General features: G+C 39.6%; 1 protein-coding gene across 4 annotated transcripts in view; it reads left to right on the top strand.

Annotated features, from left to right (window-relative positions):
* Nucleotides 1–23,261, top strand: part of WWC1 (WW and C2 domain containing 1) — a 112,946-nt gene that overhangs the window by 48,373 nt on the left and 41,312 nt on the right. For 2 of the 4 annotated variants that reach the window (XM_042451921.1, XM_042451920.1), the window contains exons 2-3: nt 13,265–13,374; nt 21,357–21,581. In XM_042451921.1, the coding sequence (XP_042307855.1) occupies nt 13,265–13,374; nt 21,357–21,581 (335 nt within the window). Of the gene's footprint in view, nt 1–2,836; nt 3,005–13,264; nt 13,375–21,356; nt 21,582–23,261 lie in introns of those variants that run through there. The other 2 variants (XM_042451923.1, XM_042451922.1) reach the window with 2 other exon arrangements.

The following is a 23,261-nucleotide window of genomic DNA, read 5'->3' as shown; positions in this document are numbered from 1 at the left end:
GTTAGAAAAGAAGAGTCCTCTGCTGTCATCCCATTTCCCCTTTTTGGCAGCTTGACACCCTTTTGCTCCTGTGTGTGTGCATGTAATGTGTGCCTTCAGGTTGTGAGCTTCCCTCCCCGCTTTAACTCTTGTCTGGCTCTTTGCTATGGAATTCTGGGAGTTGTTTGCTTGCTTTTCTGTGGTGCTCCAAACAGAGGAGCTTTTGTGGGTTCCCTCTTTGAGGGAAGGAGGAGAAGGTCCTGGGCATCCCTGCCATCCCTGCCTCCTGCAGGCTGCAAGCACAGGAGCCCCGCTGGACATGACACCAGAGGCCCCCCACAGAAGCAGCCAGACCCTCTCCCTCTTGCTCTCTGCACTGGTCCCCTCTTCCTTGAGGGAAGGAGGAGCTCCCTTCAAGCCGAAGGAAAGCAAGTTGCCAGGGAGGGGACTGGGCCAAGGGCAGAGCCCCGGCAGCCATAGCAGCTCTTTAAACCGGTTAGAAAAGAAGAGTCCTCTGCTGTCATCCCATTTCCCCTTTTTGGCAGCTTGACACCCTTTTGCTTCTGTGTGTGTGCATGTAATGTGTGCCTTCAGGTTGTGAGCTTCCCTCCCCGCTTTAACTCTTGTCTGGCTCTTTGCTATGGAATTCTGGGAGTTGTTTGCTTGCTTTTGTGTGGTGCTCCAAACAGAGGAGCTTTTGTGGGTTCCCTCCTGGAGGGAAGGAGGAGAAGGTCCTGGGCATCCCTGCCTCCTGCATTGTGACAGCACAGGAGCCCCACTGGACATGACACTAGAGACCCCCGGAGAAGCAGCCAGACCCTCTCCCTCTTGCTCTCTGCTCTGGTCTCTTCTTTCCCTCTCTTTCCCTGCTTTCCTCTTCTCTTCCTTGTCCCACCTTTCCTCCCTTTTTCCTCCCTTCCCTCCCTCCTTCTTTCCCCCCTCACACACACACACCTTCCCTCACTGCAGTCGCTCGCCTGCCTGCCTCCCTCCCTGCCTGTCATTCTTTCAGCCAATCAGGAGACGGAGGAATGAGGGAACGGATTTGAGAACGGATAAGAATACCGCACCCACTTCTCTTGGAACGTTTTCATCACGTTTCAGCTCTCTGGGAACACATTCATATCTGTACTCTCCTGGAACACATTTGGAACACATTTAAACGTTCTGAGAACCCGGTTGGAACACATACGTGCGGTATACTCAAATGCGTTCCGTTCTCATCACGTGATGAGAACGTTCTCAGAACCCAGTGCGATAATCTTCCAAAACCACTGTTCTAAAGCTTGCATTCTCATTAACAATGCAGAAAAGGCTAGAAATTGTATTTTCAGTTTAAATTACAGTATGCCTGTACAGAGGCATACTGTTTTTATTTAAATTGAAAATACAATTTCTAGCCTTTTCTGCATTGTTAATGAGAATGCAGGCTTTAATCAGTTTAACTGATGACTGATTAAAACTTAAATTAAGTAATTGGCTTGGGAACACATTCAAGTTATGATTTTAATTTTTTGGTTCCATTTTTGGTCTGATTACTACAGTAATGGAATCTTTAAAAGAAAATGTGACAACTTCCGTCCATGCTGTTCAAATACTTAGTTCAGTATATAATGAAAGTCCCTATATTGAGGTTTGAGATTTATTTAATTAACCATTCAGTTGAATTTAAGTACTTCAAATTCATTATAGCATCTTAATTCTCACACATTCAAGTTACCACAAATAGAAGTAAAATTATTCTTCCTTTGACCACTTTATTATTTGTTGCAAGGTGCTGCTTCTGCTGTAGTGATTCAGACGAGATTAAAATAGGCCATTAATTCACATTTTGCTGTCAGTAAAATATGTATAGTTAAAACTTTGTAATTCAGTGTTGTATTATACCAAAAAATCCAAACTGGATGAATTTAAAAGGGCATTGGATAGATTCATGGCGAATGGGGTCATTAATGGCAACCAGTCAATATGGCTATATAGCATCTCCAATATGAGAGGCATTTTGCCTCTGTTCAGCAGTACAGTGGATCCTTGTTATACGCTGGGGTTTGGTTCCAAGATCCCCCGTGTATAACAAAATCTGTGTATGCTCAAGTCCCATTAAATATAATGACATAGTAAAATGGTGTCCCTAATAAAAAATGGAACATCAAGGTAAATTTATACTTTTTTGGAACATTTTCAAACCGTGTATGCTTGAATCCGTGTATAAAGGGCCGGCTGTAGTTTGCAAAAATGAGATGATGGACTCACTCATGTCCTTTTGGTGAGACTTCTTATAGGAAACTGTCTGGCCATTCTGATTGATTCCTTAGCACACAGAGTATGTTGACAGAGTACATAGCTAAGGAAGCATATCCATGTTTCAGTACTGAAGCGATACATGCATCCAACTCTACTTAATTCCCAATTAAATACTGATTTTCTAGTAGTGTTACATGACTGTAGAAGCTTACTATCTGTTTGTTTGTTTAAGAACTGTGGTTTCTTTTAATACAAATGGAAAGGAGGAAGATAGAAAATTGGAGAATGAGTCAAGATGTAGAAAAAAGAGGCCAGATATAATGAGACAACATGTAGAAAAAGCGAGGCACAAGCTCAGTTAGAATCCATGTTAGTTAAAGCTCCTGAATACTCTTGGGTCTGGAACAAACTGTAGGCTCACACAAACTTCTGCTATTCTTATCACTACCTCTTCTGGATGATTTTCTGAAATCATAGGTCACATTTGCATATCCCTTCAAGCAAGGTCTCCTGTCTGATTAATGAGTAACATGCTAGTGTATATATAACCCATTTCCTCCTGCTTCACTCTTGCCTTCATCACAATCAATAAATCGTTCATGAGATGAAAAAGAGAGGGGGCTGTAATACAGCAAAACTAACCTATGCTCACTCAGTAAATCTGTAAGTAAATCAGAATAATAGAAAAAATCCAAGGAGCCTTCAATGACTTTCTTTCAGAGGGAACCAAGTCTGGATTAACACCATGTCCCTGGGGGTTTCTGGCACTCAGAGAAGTGAGGTGGGTAGAATACTATCTTGTGTGTGTGTGTAAATCCCTCCAATTTGTGAATTCTTGAGTGTAGTTGTAAGGTGTTCATATAATCCATCTTCCATAAAACTGGATTCAATGGAAGGGACTACTGGTATAACCTGCCCACCGAGAGATCTAGTCAAAATAAATTATGGTAGGCTTATCTTTTTAAAAAATAATTCTTCTATGTATAGATGTAGAAAACAGAAAATAAAAATATAGGGATTTTTTTTGCTCTTTTTTGTAAAAAAAAAAAAAGCCTACTACTATTTACATGTACAGTCATCCCTCCATATTTGTGGCTTTGATATTTGCAGATTTGATTATTCACGGATTTTATTAATATGTTCTCTCTAGGACTGTCTAGGTCCTCCAGTGCAACTCTGTGGTCAACTTTAACTAAAAGTTGTACTGAAAGACCAATTGTAGCTACTCCAGTGCCATTCTATGGTCAGTGTATGTGTGACATTGACCACAGAATTGCACTGGAGGACCTAGAGATTCCTAGAGAGGTGTCCTCTCAGGTAAAAACAGTACTTTTGTTATTTGCAGTTTTTCCATATTCACGGGGGTCTTGTTCCCCTAACCGTAGTGAATATGGAGGGACAACTGTATATGTATGTTTCTGAGAATTATGTCTGGAGATATGAATAATGTTTTCTGGAGTTCTTTGCAAGGTAATAAAACTTAAAACTTCCTAGAGAAAATTTTTGCTGCTGTATATCAGTGCTAGTGTTTGCGAATGAATACTTGCAGTGAGCAAATTAAATGTGACTGATGGTAAGAAAAGAGCCACACCTTGAAAAATGTCTTGTCAAAATCCTATTGCATAATGAATGCACTTAAGAAGATACAAGTTGATTTTGGATTTAAGTCTCTGTGCTAACTTTTCAATAAAACATTAAGGTTAGCATGGATTCCATGAAAAAAAAAATCATGTGTGACAAATCTTATTTCATTTTATCTATATGTAATTTGTGTAGATAAATGTTGGAAGTTGGTTATTTGTAAATGTTTTAAGACCAATTTCAAATGTTTCTAATATTTCATTTTAAAACAGCAACATTATTGAAGCACTGAAGGGATTGTTACTTCTAAAAACAGGAGTTAGCTATATTGGTGCTGGATATAGATAAATCATGGATATAGATAAATTCTCATGCAAGCAAGATAATGCTTAAAATTCTACAACAAAGACTCTTACCATATATGGAGCGAGAATTGTCAAATGTCCAAGCAGGGGTCAGGAAAGGGAGAAACATTAGGACTCATATAGCAAACATAACAATGGGCCCTTGGTATCCACAGGGGATCCATTGCAGATCCCCCCGTGGATACCAAAATCAGAGGATGATCAAGTCCCATAGAACTTAATGGTGGCGTGCCCATGTGGCTGCACCATCATTGGAGACAATGTAACTTTGCTCACCGCCCCCCAAAGCCAGCCTCCCTAATCTCACTGCGGCGGGCAGCAGGGAACTACTTTCTTCTTCTTCCCTGCTTCCTCCTTCTTTCCTGTTCTTTTCCCCTCCTGTTGCCACTATTGCAGCTCTTTCTCCTTTTCCTCTTCCTTGTCCTTCCTCCTCCTTCTCTTCCTTGCCACCTCCTTTCTCCTCCTCCTCTTACCCTCCTCTGTCACCGCTGCTCATCCTCCTTGTCCTTCCTCTTCCTCCCTCCTCCTCCTTTCTCCTCCTCTTCCCCCTCTGTCACCACCACTCATCCTCTTCCTCCCTCCTCTTCCACTGACACTGCTGCTGCTGCCTCCCCACAGGATTGCCATGTGTGGATGCTCAAATCCATGCATGGCAAGTCCACAGATACAGAGGGAGGACTGTACAGGATAAAGGAAGATACTCAAGAATTTCAAAAGAAGATCACCTTCTGCTTTATAGACTATAGCAAAGCATTTGATTGTATAGATCATGAAAAACTATGGATCACTTTCGTAGAAATGGATGTGACACATGGGGTAGTCCTGAACTCAGGACAAGAGGCTACTGTTAGGCCAGAACACAGAGAAACAGAATGGTTTTCAATTGGAAAGGGGATGAAATAGATTCTGTCACCCTATCTATTTAATTTGTATATTGAGAACATCATACAAAAAGCAGGATAGGACTCAAAGGAGGAATGTGTAAAAATTGTAGAAAGGAACATCAGCAATCTAAGATACACAGATCACACCATAATCACCATAATGATAGCAGAAAATATCAAAACTATGGAATGATTATTGAAGAAAATCAAGGCAGAAAAGGCGGGTTTACAGTTGAACATCACGAAAACAAAAATTATCACCACAGGCAATCTCACCCCATCTTGGATTGCATTTTCAGAAAGTTGGAGAGATTAGTATGATGGAGAGGAGAGAGTCCACTTCAGCCAGCCCAGGCCCTGAATCTCTTCCTGCAGCAACTAGGGTGCATGCACAAAGGCACATCCATTCTCACAAATTTCAAGTTAGAACTGTGTCCCTTGATGATAGATTGTGGCTGGCATCCTGTTCAATAATGTGGAGATTACAAGATTGATTTAATATCTTGTAATGTTTCATGTTACAAAAATGCATGTTTATAGTTGATAATGATCGAATGTGACCATGAAAACATAGTTTTTAAATGAGGCAGTGCTCCAACCATAGGGTTTCTAAGTTGCTGCTCTTTTGGTTGTGGGGCATATTGCATTTAGGTTGTGGGATTCTGGAGTGCCTTTTCTCAATGTGTCCTATGGCTAGAAGAGTGTTACAGTCATCATTTCCCAGTGGCCTGATCTGTAGTACCTCAGAAACCCTTCAGTTGGATCACTGCCTGGTTTAAGAGGTAGGTTTTTTGGGGGTGACATCAGCAGAAGTACCATATATGCTCGACTATAAGTCGACCTCATGTATAAATTGAGGTCACGTTTTGGGGCTAAAATTATGGATTTTGATATGACCCGTGGATAAATCGGGGGTAAAACATAGTGGCATGTAGCAAAGGGTGTAAATTACTGTCTTCTTCATGCATAAATGTCTTATTCAGATCCTTCTCATCCCGATTCCTCTCAGCACTCCTTTGAGGGGAAGCACCAAAGAGGTGCCACCTCTGCCATTTTCCCACTCAAGCATTAAAAAATGCCAGAGGCAGCATCGTGTTTAAAGAGTAGATGGGGTTGGTGCTTTGGTTGCTGCTGGAATGGGCTAAGCTCTTACCTTTTGTCACTCTACTCAGAGATAGGAAAGAGTTAAAATACAGTACTTACACTGACCCATGGATAAGTTGACCCAGCTTTTGAGGGTCAATTTTTTGATTAAATTTTCTAGACTTATACATAAGTATATACAGTAGCTACAGTGACCAAGATCCATTGTCATGGCTACACCTGAACATCAGGATCCCATTCTGTATTTGTTACTGAACTAGTGTTTTCAGTTTTTAACTCAAGCTAGATGTTTGTTTTGAGTAATTGAATCTGGGTCTGTCTGAAGTATACTGGTGGGGTTTTTTAGGTGTGTGCCCATCCATTGGTTGCATTCATAATTCCTTCTTGATAAGCACTTGGTTAAAAGTTAAAAGACTAGAGAAGAATATACTCAGCACTAAATGAGTTACAAGATTTTTAGTTTTTAGTCTTTAAAAAAGAAAAAAGTTTTAGTTGTACACTTCTTCATGAATATGTGTACATATCTTACAAAATTTGCCAACATTGTTCAATTTAACTGGACAGTCTTGTGTGTCATAATTGTAGAGGAAAGGTGAGAATCCTGGGTCCTTGCAGATGATTTTGGTCTGCAACTCCCAGCAGTCCAAGCAAGCATACTTAGTGATGAGGAATGCTGAGACTTGCAGTCCAGCAACATCTGGAGGACCTCATGGTTCCCACCTCTGCTTTAGAGAGCGGTTGTTATCTTGCTTGAAATCCAACCTTTTGTTTGTTACAGTTTGAAAACTTGCAGCGAAGATGCACATTCACAAGGAAGAAGCAGAGAGAACAGACTATAGAGGATGGATGCTGTACAGTGGCTGCCTCTGTTGGGGTGTTCTTTCTTTTTCAGTGCCTGGTGGGAGGGTAACAGAGAGTGCAGGTGCAGCAAGACAACATGGTGCCATGTATTTTCTGGCTAACTAAGCACAGTACCACATAAAGCTTGTTGCAGGTGTTCTTTCTGTATTGGCAATGCAACAGGACCTGGTTGCCTGAAGGCAATTTTATTCACTTCAGGCAAGGGCCTGATTATAACTTCTCACAAAGTTCTTTTTTTATGAGTGTTTCAGACTGTCACCAGCACTTAACTCAGAAAGCATGCTGCTTTCACCAAAACAGGTTTGTTGAATGGTATATTAGTAGACACTTGAGTAAAAAGTGATGTTTACTCTCTTTTCATGTATGCCCTGATCATTCCTTAGTGTCTGTCGTGCCTGCCACATGAATTCCCTTGAAAGAGAGATGGATGCTTCCTAAAGAGGAGATTAGAAAATGTTGCATCTGTTAATGGAATTACAACATAATTTAGCCCACATTCTGTTGATTTTATTCGTTGATGTGTTGTCCATAGTGTCTGAAACTGCTAGGAATTCTTATGTATTTCCTGTCTATATTTTATTAATTTTTTAAAAAATAAATAGTATGCTTTCAGCCCACCTAACACAGGACTCTCATAGAACTTTATATGATGGGGAAAGTAGGTTGTGCCCTGGGGTTACTTCTATTATTATTATTCAGATACCAAGTTAAACCTCAATGTACTTTCCAGCTGTGTATTACTAGATTTATAGATTGTACTGATCAATGTTTGTTTGATTTGTCTTGCTCTCACTGACTACTGTGGTGTATTATTTTACATGTTTTAATATTGTATGTAGATTCATTAAAAGTTACTTATTTTAATATTAAGTGTGTTTTTGTAGTATTTCTGAATTATTCAACATTCCCTCCTTTCCCGAGGGGAAATTTCCCATGATTTTTTTTTTAAATGTAATGGTGATTACACTTACCAAGAATATGACATTTAAAATGTTTTGGTAATAGTTGGCTAAAATATTCACTTCAAAGTGTTGGGATTACAAAAGCATATTTTTCAAAAACAGAATTCAACTGTAAGACATCTGTCATATTGGGAATTAATATGGACGATTGACTGAGTTTTAGAAGTCCTTGTTAAATAAGAATGGATGTACCTATTTTGCTTCCTATAAGTTCATTCCATCCATTTTGTGTATCAGCCCCCCCCCACTTTTTTTTTTGGAATACAGCATTTTCATGTGCATTTTCATACCTATTAATATTTTGTGCATTGTTAGAATATAGTAATTACATTTGTACAAACAATGTATCCTAGTTATGGATTTTAATATTTGTTCCCTAATGTGTACATTTTTATATGCATTTTTTTAATCAGAAGACTACATTGTAAAGTTTGGAGATGTTCAAAAACCAAAGGAGAACTGTATTCCAGTTCACATATTAGTTTGCAAAGTATAGAAGAGGTCTGTTTGTACTAAAATGCCAACCAAATTGATTTCTCCCTGATCTCTATTGTTAAATAGCAGTGTAAACTAATCTCAAAACCTGCAGATTGGAAAGAGCAGTGTCATTCTCAGACAGACTATGCAATCTGATTTATGGCAGGTGTGCATGTGAATTAACCCTAGGCAGTAAAGCTCCTTTCCTGGTTTAAACCTGAATGCTTAATAATTAAGGTAGTAGGTTTTCAATGTTTTGAAATGGGACTGCTTTGAACTTCCTAATCATTGTGGGTTCCAGCAACAGAAAAAAAGTGTTTTTTTGTTTTTGTTTTGTTTTTTGGATTTTGTGTTGCTGGAAATACTCAAACTTTTATGTCAGCATCTGTAACCTATGGCTGTTGTCCTATGACAGTCCATAGTTCTGAGGCTATTTAAATGACTTAGGTCAAGTAATTTAGAGCCCATGTCTAATTATAGATCTACTGCCTATCTAAAACAAATAGGGGTGGTAGTGGTATCAAAATGCAGATGGAGTTGTTGACCACCTTTTAACTACATGTTTAGCATCTAGCTAGACTTCAGAGATTTTGGTGAAGAAAGGAGTTCTCTGATGGGTCTGAAAAGCCAAGAAAGGCCATGGCACCAGAAAATAGAGTTAGAGAACACTAGCAGCAGGTGGCATCCATGTCAGGAGGGTGGTAAATCTGCCATGAATTTTAGTTGAACTTTAGAGAATTCCCTGTTCTCTCTCTCTCTCTCTCTCTCTCTCTCTCTCTATATATATATATATATATATATATATGTCACAGTATCCACACTACAGAAATAATACAGTTTCACACCACTTTAACTGCCATGGTTCAGTGCTAAGGAATTCTGGGAATTGTAGTTTGTTCTGCCACCAGACAGAGAAGGCTAATTGTCTTACAAAACTATCATTGCCAGAATTCCATAACATTGAGCCAGGTCAGTTAAAGTGGCATGAAACTAGATTATTTCTGCAGTGCAGACACATTCTACTTTATCCGACTGCTGCAGTGACTAAGGATGGCATCTCTCCTCTGAATGACAGTTTTGGACTGGTAATGGACTGGATGAGGGAAAACAAACTCAGATTGAATCCAAGAAAAATGGAGGTACTGGCAATAGGAAATCCTAGCCCGGGGAAGGATTTTTGCCAGCCGGTCCTGGACGAGGTAACACTTCCCCTAAAGGACTATGTTCGCAGTTTGGGAGTGCTCCTGGATTTGTCCCTTCAGTTGTCATCTCAGGTGGAGGCGAAGGCCAGGAGTGCTTGTTAACAATTTCAGTTGATATGTCAGCTGCGCCCCTACCTGGACCAGGTAGACCTTGAAGCATTGGTACATGTGCTGGTAACCTCTCATCTTGATTTCTGCAATGCACTCTACATGGGGCTACCCTTGTGCCAAGTTCAGAAGCTTCAGTTGATTCAAAATATGGCAGCTAGACTGGTCACTGATACATTGAGGTTTGACCATATAACATATAAAAGATCTTCACTGGTTGCTGAACAGCTTCCGGGTGCAGTACAAAGTGTTGATTATCACCTTTAAAGCCGTACATGACTTGGGCCCAGGTTACTTGCAGGAATGCCACTCCTTATATAGTCCGCCCCGCCCCTCAGAACATCTGGGAAACATCTACTACAGACACATAAGACCAGATTGGTGTCCACTTCCCAGAGGCCCTTTGTCTCGAAAGCTCCAAAATTATGGAATGACCTGCCGGAAAAGATCTGTTGTATTACTACCTTAGATGCTTTTAAGAAAGCTATTAAAATGGATCTCTTCCGGCGGGCCTTCCCATCTGACTCCGTATAAACACTCTACCTACCTCTATACCCAACCTCTGTTTGTGTATGATAAGAATTTTTAATTTTTAACTTTGTAATTTGCACTATGTATTTAATATTGTATTAAGAGGGTTAATTTTGGGGGAAGTTTAGTGTCACTAAAATTATTTTGTTATGGTCTGTATGTATTTTATTTGGTTGTAATTCCACCTCGATCCTCAGGGAGAGGTAGGAAATAATAATAATAATAATAATAATAATAATAATAATAATAATAATAATATACCCTGACTTTTCCCCAAAGCTGGGGCTCAAGGTGGCTAGATACCCAAATGCTGCATTGTACAGTATCCTGAAAATAAATTCAGCACTTTGGAAGCCCCTTTAAGTTTGAAGTAAAATTCAGAACAGATTCACCATGCCACAGACAGGGCCTCTGCTGATTGGAAAAAAGATTGGAAGTTAGACTTCAGCGTGTGCAGGAGGAGAAAAAACATACTTTATGGCTTCATCTGAAGATGGAGTTTAGAGCTACACTTCTTTGTGAGCAAGATGTTGCTACTGGTTTCTGCTGTATCCATGTTTAATCTAGAACACAAGAAAAAAAGTGTAGAAAACAGCATGAGAAAAATAGGAACTTCCTTCTTTATGACTGAAAACCCTAGAGTAGACTATCCTTAGAAATTAATTGAAATTAACTGAGTAGCTGTCTTGTGCTAAGCATAGCCCAGGCTGTATTGTGAATTGTATGTGCTCGCGCCTTCGTATCATCTATCAATTTATGTTGACCCCATGAATCTCATAGATTTCTTCTAAAGGCAAGGAATACTCAGAAGTGGTTTTGCCAGTTGCTTCTCCTGAAATATGGCTACAGCACTTAGTATTCACAGGCAGTCTCCCATCCTAGTACTAATTAGGGCTGACTTTGCTCACCTTCCAAGATCAAACAGGATTTAGTGTATCATATGTCCATTATATAATTTAAATCAGGAGTGCAAATAATTGTACCTCCAGCTCTGATTGGGCTCTGACTCTCATTATCCCACACCATTGGCTGTGTTGGCTAGGGCTACTGGGATTTGTAGTTGAACAAGATATGGAAGGCTGAATTATTACCACCCTTGATTTAAGGGCTGTGACCTTATTTATTTATTTTTAACTGTTTATATATATGTTTATAACTGTTTTTATATTGTATGTGATAGTCTTTGTAGATGTGCACCGCTTTGATCTCGAGGAAAAGCGGTATAAAAATAAACAGTTTATTATTTGTTTGTTTGTTTGTTTATTCACAATATCATTTATTCACAGTGTTAATAATAGAGTAATAACATTTGAAAATACTTGCTCTATAGCATAGTAGAGGGTTTTTTTTAATTTTAATCATAGAACAGGACCCGGGACAATGGATGCAAGCTCCAGGAAAAGAGATTCCACCTTAACATTAGGAGGAATATCCTGACAGTAAGGGCTGTTCGACAGTGGAACAAACTCCCTTGGAGTGTAGTGGAGTCTCCTTCTTTGGAGGTTTTTAAGCAGAGGCTAGATGGCCATCTATTGGGGATGCTTTGATTGGATTACCTGCATGGCAGGGGCTTGGGCTGGATGGCCCTTGTGGTCTCTTCCAACTCTATGATTCTATGATTCTAACTCTGGGTACAGAGCATATAATCTATGACTGTACCCTGTCTGTATGCCTTTTACAGTGTTTTCTATATACTTTTTTACTATGAAAATGAATGAGTTGTGTAGAAGAAAGGGAAATATCTGACATAAATGCTATAATAGCCTATTCCTTCCCCACCCACCCCCCACCCCACCCCCGAAAAATTACCTTTCATTGAACAACAAATCATCTGTGCCAAGGTGTAGGGTTGTTTGCACAGAAACTAGCTGGCTCAGGACATGAAGGCTTGGCCAGTGGCTGAAAAGAAAGCTCCCTCCAGGGAAACCTGTAATAAAGTAACTCAAAAATAATAGCAAGTATCAAATGTTGAATACCCCCAGAATGTGGGGAGCAGTCACATATTAAGCATGAATAACCTCTAGGCAAAAAGCTTTATCTTTTAGCTGGATGTGCTACTGGAATGGCAGTAGAAATCAAATGTGAAATTATTTATGTCAAATGCTCTCTAATACCTCTCTTACGTAGGTGCTTGTCTGAGACATTCCTACTTTTTTGTTGTCAAGTATCTTGCATTGTGCTGTCTAGAGACTCTCCCTAATCCCATGAGTTCTTTGGATTCTTTTGTTCTCCTTTGGAAAAAGCCAGGGCCCCCAAAATGACATAAATGACCCCAGACTCCAACACAAATGCATATGTAGGTGAGACCTGCTTACTCTGCCATCTTTATTAGGTTCCTAGCTGCCCCCAACTAGGGTTTGCCTAGCTTCTCTTAACACCTGAAATCACTAGATACTTTCATATTATTTAAAATAGCTTACAGTATCCAGTCATCTAAATTCATAAAAACATAATCTCATTTTCAATTATAAATGGGGGTTGTAATGCTGTACACAGGAATGAGAAAGTCACATGATACAGTTTAATATTCCATATCCACTTACTTTTCCTTGTGTAGTTTTAATAATTCACATAGTTCACACACTATAAATAAACATAACATGCTCCTACATGTCTACATATTTTTGAAATAAGACTCCTCTACAGATGAGCTTGTTTGTTTAATTCTAGGGGCAGAATATGTTCAGGAGTTCATCACATTCTCTTTCTGAAGAGTACCTCCTGAGCTAGAACTAGGCTGAAAATTTTGTCTGGAGAGTATATGGAATACTTTCCCTCTTTGATGGAAAAATAAGATAATTTGTAGTTGCATTTCTAAATAGTAAACCTTTTGATGTCTTGAAATCTACTATTTTTCTATTTTTCCTTCATTGAAGTTTGTTGGAAAGGCTACCATTTGGATTGTTCTTTACTTCTGCTTGGTAAAATTTGATGTAATCCACATACTTATGTGTTTTCTGTTTCAGATACACTAAACCACTAACCTTTGCTGATTGCATAAGTGATGAATTACCACTGGGATGGGAAGAGGCATATGACCCCCAGGTTGGAGTCTATTATATTGACCACAACACCAGTAAGTATGGGCTGATTTACCACATAATGTATGCATATCATCTCCACCCATTAAAATCCATCTGCACACCTGAATGTGCTTGATATTTCTTACCACTGTTTCCAAATCTCTGTCTGGTCAAGATTCTTATTTAGTTATAAATAGAGAGTGTCAATATCTGTTTCTGAATAAAAGCATAAGATATTTAATAAAAAAATCAATGATGAATATCAACTCTATTTTAAAATTATTTGTTCTTGTTCATAATTTGTCCATCCAGATTTATATGGGCATTCTGAGTTAACCTTCTCAGGTATGTAAACTGGAGTCTGAGCAACATTCTTTACTGTTATTACCGGAGGTGTTTTTAAAATGCCCTCAGATCATTCTCAGTTTGCTGGAAGAGTATTTATTCTGTATAGCTAATACAAATTACAGAATAAACTACTTTCAGATGGGTGGTATACCACCTGTGCCATTTCTTTTGTTATTTTCATTCTGTGAACCTATACTTCACACCTGTTTTGTCTTACTTAAGCCAGTATGTTTTCTGTCTTGAATCCAGGGAGATTTTCCTCATTTTGTAATCTGTGGGGTTTTTTTTTTCATAGTGGTTGTTGCTTCATTTACATTTCTTCAGTGTCATATAAGTACTTGTATTGTTAACCTGTATCTATTCTGAGCCCTTGTTTTGGGGAAAACGTAGGAAATAAATGAAATTGCACTCTGACCAAGTTAGAGGCTGAATTTGAGAATGTTTCAAGAAGTCCTTAGTCAAATTGAGCCATAATGTTGTATCAATTAGATTTTGGACTGCAGTGTGGACGATCCAGACTGTAGTCCCTGCTCAGCCTGGATAAATTAGAAGGCCATGCTGGTGAATCCAGTATTCAATGTTATTGCAAAAAAATATGCATTTTTGTCCCATATCCTGACAGACTAGAATCTAAACAGATTGGGAATCCTGAACTCACTACATCTACGCTCCAATACAGTATCTTAAAAGTTTCCAGGGTAACCTTCCATCCAGCCAACATTTCTAGCAAATGTTCAGGTTAGCTTTCCAGGCCAGACGTCCAAAAGGGCCTCCAACACTCCCCCCATGTTCCTTACTATCAGAAAGCCCTTAACATTTTAGGTGTCAGGAATAGATACTCTGGGTATAACCTTGGCAATGTCCACCTCAGTCTCCATGAAGGCATCACTAAATATAAATTTTGCCTGATAAATAAAATGAGAAACTCAACTAGATGAATTTACAGCTTTTTTTTTAAGTTCCCTACGTGTAGTTTTTGGAAGATGTAGAGAGTGATGCTGATCTACCATACAGAGGATTACAACATGATAGTGTATGTATCTGTAGCCCTTTCATTGCTCGTAAAAGCATAACATTATACATGGCTTCTCAGATACATTTGGTGGTACTTGCTCCCAGTTATAGGATGCATCCAAAATCGGTGGGTAGATTAGATGTAATAAGGGCATATGTTCATACGTATGGTTGAGAGACCACAATATTCCAACAAAAAGAAAACGCTGCTCCCTTACCATTTTATCCCTGATGTGCATATCCAGATTAACATATAAATTAATCACTTCTTCATAGTTTAAGATCAAGATTACCTGTATCTAAAGCACAGAATAAGTAAAGAGGTAGTACAGGAATACCTGATTAATCTAAATGAATTTAAATATCCAGTACCAGATGAACTACATTCAAAGTATTAAAAGAACTGCCAAATATAATCAGAACTGTTGGCAATAATGTTTGAGAACTCCTGGGGAACAGGAGAAGTCCCAGCAGACTGGAGGAGGGCAAACGTTGTCCCCATCTTCAAAAAGGGGGAAAAAGAGGATCTCAACAATTATCGTCCACTTAGTCTGACATCAATACTAGGAAAGATTCTAGAGCAGCTCATTAAACAGAAAGTCTGTGAACTTTTAGAAGGGAATGCAATAATCCCAAAAGTCAACATGAGTTTCTCAAAAACAAGTCATGCCAGGCTAATCTGATCGCTTTTTTTTTTAATTACCAGCTTGGTAGACAAAGGGAATGCTGTAGACATAGCATATCTTGATTTCACATTTGCCTTTGACATGGTCACCCATGATATTCTTGCAAATAAGCTAGTAAAATGTGGGCTAGACAATACAACTGTTAAGTGGATTAGTAATTGGTTGACTGGCTAAACCCGAAGGGTACTCAGCAGTGGCTCTTCTTCATCCTGGAAAGAAGTGACCAGTGGGGTGTCAAAGGGTTCTGTCCTGGCCCAGTGCTATTTAACATCTTTATCAGTGACATAGATGAAAGAATAGAGGGCATGCTTATCAGATTTGCAGGTGACACCAAATTGGGAGGAGTGGCTAATACCCCAGAGGAGAGGATCAAAATTCAAAATGACCTCAACAGATCAGAAAGCTGGGCCAAAATTAACAAAATGAACTTTAACATGGAGAAATGTAAGGTACTGCACTTAGGGAGAAAAGATGAAATGCAAAGATATAAGATGGGGGACACTTGGCTTAAGAAGACTACATGTGAAAGGGATCTAGGAGTCCAAGCAGACCACAAGTTGAACATGAGTCAACAGTGTGATGCAACAGCTAAAAAGGCCAATATGATTCTAGGCTGCATCAATAGAAGTATAGTGTCTAAATCAAGGGAAATAATAGTGTCACTGTATTCTGCTTTGGTCAGGCCCCACCTGAAATATTGTGTCCAGTTCTGGGCACCACAATTCAAAAAAGATGTTGAGAAGCTGGAGCATGTCCAAAGGAGGGTGACCACAATGGTGAAGGATCTGGGAACCATGACCTATGAGGTATGGGTATGGGTATGTTTAGCCTGCAGAAGAGAAGGTTAAGAGGTGATATGATAGCCCTGTTTAAATATTTGAAGGGATGTCTTACTCAGGAGGGAACAAGGTTGTTTTCTGCTGCTCCAGATAATAGGACCCAAAACAATGGATGGAAGCTACAGGAAAAGAGATTCCACCTCAACATTAGGAGGAACTTCCTGACAGTAAGGGCTGTTTGACAGTAGAACACTCTTCCCCAGAGAGTGGTGGAGTCTCCTTCCTTGGAGGTCTTTAAACAGAGGCTGGATGGTCCTCTCTCGGGGATGCTTTCATTGAGAGTTCCTGCATGGCCAAATGGGGTTGGACTGGATGGCCTTGTGGTCTCTTTCAACTCTATTATTCTATGATTCTAGAGTAGATCTATTAAAACCAACAGGACTTCAGGTAGATATTAATTAATAGTCTTCTTTGATTGGTTGGTTGGTTCTACTCTAAATAGGCTAACATGGGGCTTAACCTCATGTTAATACTAAATAAATGATGCAGTAAAATATTAGAACCTAATTACTCAAAAATAGTTTGAAAGGCAGTTTTTGATCTGGAAGATTGTTAAATGGACAGATGCAAACACATTATAAATTGGAAGCTTAGTTGTAAGGTTGCTTTGCTGGCACACGCTCCATTCTCGCAGCTCTCCCTGGCAGCACTGTGTGGTTTTGACTTGTACTCTTCAAAATAAAGATAATTAAACTGAACTAAGAGCCTAGAAATAATCACATCCTGACTTCTTATTAATGAAAACTCTTAGTAAGTACTTTTCCCAGGAAAGGGTACGTGAAGAGGCCAAAATTCTTATCTTATGGCACTGTCTTTGACACAATCTAGTGGACTTGTGCTTCATATTAAAAATCCCACAACGTTTACTTAAATCCTATGCACATTTGGCAGTTTGAATTAAAAGCACATACATTTTCTTTTGACTGTCTCAGAGGGCATTTTTCTTTTACAGCAGCTGGGTTCAGTCAAAGCTAGTGCATATGTCCTTTCTGAAGATGATTTGTTTGCTAGTTGAAGTTTTAAGAGATACTGTAGCTGACAAATATACTGTATCCAATGAATTAATTGCCAAACATTATTATAAGGAAGGAACAGACAATATTTGCATCCCCCCCCCCCCAATAAACTGTCAGTAATGGTATGTTCCCATTTCTTACTAAGGGACATTGTTGTTTTCATTGCTTATATTACTTGAATTTTTAAAGCAGAATTGGCAGTAAGAAAACCTTAGTTCTTCTTTTCGACGTTAGTAACAGGCAGCTAATAATTTCCTGCTGGAATTTTTCTTTCTAGTGCTCCTTTCCCATTTCTCCAATCAGTCCACTTCAGCAAATTTTCTAATGCTATGGATGTGAGAAACAGTGTTGTACTGATAGCTAGCAATACTTGGTTTTTTGCCATGTAGTATAGAGCAGCTTTGTCTGGTTGAAGTAAGAGGTCCTGAAAAGGAATAGATATAAGGTAAAAGCTTAGCTTTCAGAATTTTCAGAAAGAAGGCTCTAACCATATTAGGTGGAAACATTGTGCATGATGCCGAATGTCCTCTGTATTTTAATAGGATTCCTGGTACTTGTGCCGTCTGCACAGTGTATGCTAATTGAAATGAGTTGTTTCTTCTTGCAGCCATCAAACCAATAGCTGCCAGGCACTGGTAAAATTAAATGTTTTGGCTTGGGCTTGTGGCAGGTGTCTTTCTCAATTGTAGATTATTTGGCCCTAAAGAAATACTTCTGCCTGGTTTTGGTCTCTTTAGTGGCTTCCTTGCTACAACAGTTTTTGCTAAATATTTAAAGGAACTCCTAAATTATGCAGATTAGGCTCCTTTGGCATTCTCAGCCCTTTCATATTAATTATTCATTGTGTGGTAGCTAGGCATCCAGATGCAGGCATGATTAGTTCAGACAGCCTGAAGCATTATAAACTGGCTGAAGAACTGAAATTCCTATTCCTGTTCCTGACTTTGAAACAAAATCCATGCTGAAACAAAATCCGTGCAGTAGGACTGAGAAAACCAGATTTACTTTCCTCACACTTGCTCATTGACTAGAATGATACACAAATAAAAATACTTTGCAATCTCTAGTATATTGGTGACATCATTCACTTTTCTTAGAAGAAACTCAAGAGTTTCTGTGCATCTCAGAGGAAGGATAAGTAAGGCCACAAAGCAATTCAATTGCTGTTTTATAGTATTGGCTGTATTGTGTAAACAGTGTTTTTATTTCCCCGTCCTTGTCTGTTCTGTGCCAAATAAAAGCAAGTAGGCCTAAAAAGAGTAGGCTTTTTAAAATGTTTTAAAAACTTTTATTTAACTTAATTCACAAAATACAAAGGAAAAAAGAGACCCTAGAACATGAGGGAAATAAATAATGTGTTCAAACACAGAGAGTTCATATGACACTAAAATCCACAGGATTTAAGCAAAGAGTTAGAGATTGCACTGTGAAGCTGGAAGATAGTAAAAATCACTATTATTATTGCAGTTGTTAATAAAAGGATACAGTAACAATCACTGTTATTATTGCAGTTGTTCATAAAAGGATACCAGGTTTTGTAAAAGGAATTGTCTACCTGATTCTTTCTAGAATCTCAGATGTATGCTGTCAATTTTTCTATGAAAGCTGTACGTCAAAAGTTTATCCAATCTAAAATTCCTTCCCTTATGCAGGGATCCATTCTGGACCACTACCACCACCCCGCATAAGGGGAAAATCACATATGCTCAGCCCCATTGAAAATAATGGGGCATGCGCACGCCATTAATTAAATTCTAATGCGGCTTCAGTGTATGCAGTGGAAGTGAAGCCCGCGTATGGCATGGGCTCACTGTACTTTTTCATCTTTCCAAAATCTATAAGCATGCTAGCTGTTAAGCATGGGTAGCCAATTCATTTTTTGTTCAACGGGTTCTCATTTTATTCCCTAAAGAAAGTTCAGCAGCTAAAAGAGTAGACTTAACTCTGTATCTGTTGGACAGGATGATGAAATCAAAGCTTGCGGTGTGTTATTTTAGGAAAACATGGAAAGTTACAATGAATGGATTAATATACTGAAGGCATCCATAACATCATCTATGTTAGGAGGATGTTCTGCACAGTGAAATAATATTACTCTGTATGGCTTCAACTTGTCATCATGTTGATTCTTTTCAAAAGTAAATTTTCCAAGCTCAGTTATTTCATTAAATCCTAAAATTGTAAGTTATAACTGGGGAACATCTAGTGAACTTCATATATAAGTAAGATCAAGTGACCCTGAAAGGATCAAATGATACAGGCTATAACAGTAAGAAATGAAAAGTAAACTTTAAAAAAGTAGGATGTCTTACATGCACTGCACTCTATCTTGGTTATCTGGTTCTTTTTTCTTGTGCCCAGAAGAAGTGCCAGTTTTTATGTTCTTCCTCTGAAGTGGGATTCGTCATTTAATCCAGTGGTTCCCAACCTTTGTTGGGCCGCGACCCCCATTGCGGGTGAAAGTCCCGCCCGCGACCTCCCTCGTTAGTTGGGAGGCCAGGTGGGGGCGGGACTTTCAACTGCCTACAAGCCCAAGCGGCCTCTGCAGCCGGAAGTCCCGCCCCTACCAGGCCTTGCAACCAATCAGGGAGGTCACCAGAGAAGAAAGGGCGGGACGTCTGGCCGCAAAGGCCGCTGGGGCTTGCAGCCCCGTCCTTGTCCCCTTCTACCCGTGGGTGCCTGGCACCCGTGGGTAGAAGCAGAGGAGGAGGGGTCGGCCCCGGCCCTTTTCCCTTCTCCTCGCCGGTGTCTTTGATGGCACCCACGGGGAGAAGGGAAGAGGAGGCGGCGGCCCTGGCCCTTTCCCCTTCTCCTCGCAGGTGCCTTTGATGGCACCCGCGGAGAGAAGGGAAGAGGAGGAGGCAGCCCCAGCCCTTACCCTTCTCCTTGTGGGTGCCTTCAATGGCACTCACAGGGAGAAGGGAAGAGGAGGAGGCAGCCCTGGCCCCTTCTCACAGTTGCCAGTGTAGTGCCAGCACCCGTGGAAAAAAGGGAGGGGGGAGGCAGGGGGGAATCCCAACCTGGCGACCCCCGAGAAAGTGTTGAGTGACCCCCAGGTTGGGAACCCCTAATTTAATCTAATAAATTCAGGTCTCAAGATTTCATTTTTAAAGTGGGTATAAGGACCTAACTCCTGTTACTTGGGCTTGGCACAGCTTAAGTATGAAAGTGTTAGTGTCCCACAACTGATTCAATGGATTTTCTTTAGCTGAATCTGACAGTTGGGTTTAGCCCACACTGTGTACAGTGGACCCTTGCTATCCACTGGGGTTTTAAGATTAACCCCCCTCCCCATGGATACCAAAATCAATGGATACTCAAGTGTCCATTATATATCATGAAATAGCAAAATGGTGTCCCTTGTATAAAATGACAAAATCAAGGTTTACTTTTTGGAATTTATAATTTTTAAAAATATTTTCAAGCTGTGGATGATTCAGTCCATGGATAAAGAATCTGTAGATATGGAGGTCCAACTATAATAAGTGCCCATTTCTGAAGAGTGGCTGGGTTAGTCTATCACAACAACAAAGAATTTTGTTGCCCTTGAAGGACCCAACAAATTACATTCACCTCATCTGTTGCAGAGACTGTTTCCTTAATTGACATGCTGCTAGATTGAGATGGTGGAGCATGTACTCAATGGAGAGAAAGGAAACAGTACAAAATTTAACTTCTGTGTGGGGAACATTTCAATTTTCCCTTTTCTGTAATAATCTGCCAGCTGAGGCAATACACTGAACATCTAATGTAGGCTTCATTCACTGAAAGCTAATGCTAACTTCCATGACCACTAATGTGGTTGTTGTTGTTGTTGTTGTTCTGTGCCTTCAAGTTGTGTCCAGCTTATGGTGACCCTAAGGCAAAGCAATCATGGAGTTTTCTGGGGCTGAGAGGATGCAACTGGCCCAAGGTCATCCAGCAGGTTTTCATGGCTGAGTAGGGAATCAAACACTGACCTTCAGAGTCCAAGTCAAACCACTGCACCATAAGACTTTTACACAGATATGCTAGTATAAACTCTTATCAGGTGTGTCTGTCATTGTGGTAGTGTAAAAATCATAAACTGAGAGAACTGTTACTATTCCAAGTTAAACATTGCTTCATTAGTCTCTACCTTTTTGGACTAAAGTTGTTTCCACATGTTTGAAAGAAACTACCCAAATAGAGGATCCTCGTGTACAATGGCGGCGAGAGCAGGAACATATGCTGAAGGACTATCTTGTATTGGCAAAAGAAGCCCTGACTGCTCAGAAGGAGATCTACCAGGTCAAGCAACAGAGACTTGAACTGGCCCAGCAGGAGTACCAACAACTTCATGATGTATGGGAACGTAAGCTGGGATCTCAAACTAGCTGTGAGTATTTGAATGATTTTTATTACTCTCATTTATGTTGTAGTGGATATTAAAATGAGAGTGGGAAATTGTAGCCAGGTTTTATTGGTCTTACCAGCCCTAGCCACTCCAGCAGTGGTGCTGCAGTCCAAAAACATCAGGAGGACCACTGTTGTATGTCCTTGTAGTTGATTAGTGTTCTTTATTTTGTTCATTCACTTAGCACACAAGGCACAATCTTCCCCTTAAAATGTCAGTTTTCTGCACATATTTGGTGGCACAGAATTGATGCAATAAGATGCAGGCACAGTGGTATGGGCTGGTCAACTCCATCCTCTAAAATTTCTCTTGTACACCTTTTCTGTGCCACTTAGAACAGTGAAGATAGCCTATGTGTCATCTTCATAGAAGTTCATCAAGGACCTTAGCCTCTGATCTTACCTTAATGCAGCTATTACCTCTTACCCTATATGATGTCACAAGAATCTGAGAGTTGAAAGGGACCTTGTAGGTCAATTACTCCTGGTTCCTGCTCAATGCAGGACCTATAGGATACAACTAGAAAACAAGACCCTCTTTGTTAATCTGTCAGTTTTAAAAATATACATGGCCATTGCAAGGGTTGGATGTTTCTGGTTTCCCTTGTGTAGCTGAGCTGTGTTTTGGAATTCTTCAGTTTATCTTCTGATGCCCAAATGTTATAACAGCCATATAAATAAAGCCTCAAACTTGCAAAAATATATATATATATATCAGTTAGTCAGGGAACCTCATGAGCTATTGATGTTTCCTTGGTTTATTCTGCAGATTCTTTGAGCGCCAAGAACCAAATGGTGCTCTATTATTGTTGTTGTTTTTTAAAGACTTGCTCTTTTGAAGAACTCACTTGTGTATATCCCTTATTCTACAAAAACTGACCGGGTTTGTAGTATAAACTGGTGGTGGTGCTTGTGCTTGTCTTCAAGCCATTTCTGACTTATTACAACTTTTTCATAGGATTTCCTTGGCAAGATTTGTTTAGAGGTCATTTGTTGCTGTTTTCCTCTGAGGCTGAGAGAGTGTGACTTCTCCAAAAATCACCCAGTGGGTTTCTATGACTGAGTGGAGATTCAAACCCTGGTCTCCCAGAGCATTATCCCAACACACAAATCACAACATCATACTGGTTCTCAGGTTATAGACTACAATACATCATTTGCACACATAAAATATATACAGTGGACCCTTGATATACACTGGGATTTGGTTCCAAGATCCCCCATGGAAAACAACATCCGTGGATGCTCAAGTCTCATTAAATATAATGAAATAGAAAATGGAAAATCAAGGTTTGATATTTAAAATTTATACCTTTTTGAACATTTTCAAACCATGGATGCTTGAATCCGTGTATAAAAAAATCCATGTATAAGAAGGGCCAACTGTATTGAATCCGTTGATAGTGTTCACTAGCAAGGTTTATTAATAGAATTGGGTGCACTGATTTTTATCACACACAGTCTTCAAATATACTGAATGAGCTGAAGAAAACGTTTTAAAAAGAAAAGGAAGAAGTTGAACAGCATGACTTTATTCTTAAGCCACAGGATTGCATTTTAAAGCATGCTTTCTGTTTCAGACCTGTATAGATGAAACTCCTTTCCATGCCTGCTCTTCCTGACTTCCTTTTTTCTGGAAATTGTTAAGATATCTAACAAAAGA

Source organism: Sceloporus undulatus, chromosome 2 (assembly GCF_019175285.1).
Source record: "Sceloporus undulatus isolate JIND9_A2432 ecotype Alabama chromosome 2, SceUnd_v1.1, whole genome shotgun sequence".
NCBI lineage: Eukaryota > Metazoa > Chordata > Lepidosauria > Squamata > Phrynosomatidae > Sceloporus > Sceloporus undulatus.
This window is presented reverse-complemented; position numbering and strand designations above follow the sequence as displayed.